The sequence below is a fragment of the Mandrillus leucophaeus genome, unplaced genomic scaffold (genome assembly GCF_000951045.1).
Source record: "Mandrillus leucophaeus isolate KB7577 unplaced genomic scaffold, Mleu.le_1.0 Scaffold120, whole genome shotgun sequence".
Classification (NCBI taxonomy): Eukaryota; Metazoa; Chordata; class Mammalia; order Primates; family Cercopithecidae; genus Mandrillus; species Mandrillus leucophaeus.
Window position 1 is genome coordinate 87494 of NW_012100321.1, and position 1649 is coordinate 89142.

The 1649-nt window shown below is 49.4% G+C and overlaps 1 protein-coding gene across 5 annotated transcripts in view; it reads left to right on the forward strand.

The window, feature by feature from the left end:
• HIF3A (hypoxia inducible factor 3, alpha subunit) overlaps positions 1-1649 on the forward strand; it is a 54676-nt gene that overhangs the window by 41177 nt on the left and 11850 nt on the right. For 4 of the 5 annotated variants that reach the window (XM_011969424.1, XM_011969448.1, XM_011969432.1 and 1 more), the window contains one exon: positions 603-720. The exons of the other annotated variant lie outside the window; for it this stretch is intronic. In XM_011969424.1, the coding sequence (XP_011824814.1) occupies positions 603-720 (118 nt within the window). The remainder of the gene's footprint in view (positions 1-602; positions 721-1649) is intronic. 5 annotated transcript variants of the gene reach the window in all.

The following is a 1649-nucleotide window of genomic DNA, read 5'->3' on the forward strand; positions in this document are numbered from 1 at the left end:
GATGGTGGATGGATTAATCAATGAATTAATGGATGGTGGATGGATGGCGGATGGATGGATGGGTGGATGGATGGATGAATGGATGGATGGTGGATGGATGGATGGATGGATGATGGCAGATGGATGGCGGATGGATGGATGGATGAATCAATGGATTAATGGATGGATGGATGGATCAATGGATGGATGGATAGATGGAGGGATGGATGGATGGATCAATGGATGGATGGATGGATAGTGGATGGCTGGCAGACAGATGGTAGATGGATGGCAGATGGATGGATGGATGGATGGATGGGTGGATGGTAGATGGCTGGGTGGAAGGATGGATAGATAGATGGAGGACAACTAGGTGGATAAATAGGTGGATGAATGGAAGGATAAATGGATAGAGGTTGTTTGGGTGAGTGGATGGGTGATGGATCATTGGATAAATGAGAAGGTGGATTGGTGGATGAATGGATGGATGGACTGGTGGGTGTGTGAGTAAAGGAATAAATAGGTACTCAGAGGAGTGAACGAATGCTCATCACCTGCTTACACTGTTACCCACACTTGCCCAGGTTTGCTGTGTCCTGAGATTTTTGCCTGTTTTCCTCCAGGACCCTGGCCCAGAGCTCAGAGGACGAGGACGAGGGAGTGGAGCTGCTGGGAGTGAGACCTCCCAAAAGGTCCCCCAGCCCAGAACCCGAAAACTTTCTGCTGTTTCCCCTCAGCCTGGTGTGTTGGGGGATTAATGGGATTCTCTGGCCTTCATTATCTAGCCTGCTTAAACCTCCTGTTTTATAGATAGGAAACCAGACAGGGGCAGGGGCTGGTTGAGGGTCGTACAAAAAGTCAGTGGGCCAGCTGAGACTGAAGCCTAATCTTCTAGTTTCACTAATGGGTATTAAAAACCTCTGCAGTGAACCGAGATCGCGCCACTGCACTCCAGCCTGAGCTACAGAGTGAGACCTTGTCAAAAAAAAAAAAAAAACAAACCTCTGCCAACATATGTAAGATGGCAGTAAATCAGCTGGGCGTGGTTGCTCATGCCTGTAATCCCAGCACTTTGGGAGGCCGAGGCAGGTCGATCACCTGAGGTCGGGAGTTTGAGACCAGCCTGACCAACATGGAGATACCCCATCTCTACTAAAAATACAAAATTAGCCGGGCGTGGTGGTACATGCCTGTAATCCCAGCTACTCAGGAGGCTGAGGCAGGAGAATCATTTGAACCTGGGAGGAGAAGATTGCGGTGAGCTGAGATCGTGCCACTGCACCCCAGCCTAGGCAACAAGAGCGAAACTCCCTCAAAAAAAAAAAAAAAAAAAAGCAGTAAGTGCAAAGAAGGAAAACTGAGCAGGGTAAGGGGAGAAATGGCGTGTGGCTGGTATCTGCAGGAAGCTTCTCTGCTCCCATGGGACCCCCTCCCCAAACTAGAACAGGTCTTGGCCTTGGATTACTAGTGTAGAGTTCAAAGTGCAGACACTAGAATCAGACTGACCTGGGTTCAAGTCCCAGGTCTGCCACCCAGTAACTGTGAGACCTCGGGCAGGTGACATCACCACGTGGAGCCTCAGTTTCCTCATCCAGAAAGTGGGAATAGTTACATCTCACAGGACTACCATGAGGATTAAAGGAAATTAGGCCCTTAGCTGACACTCAGTG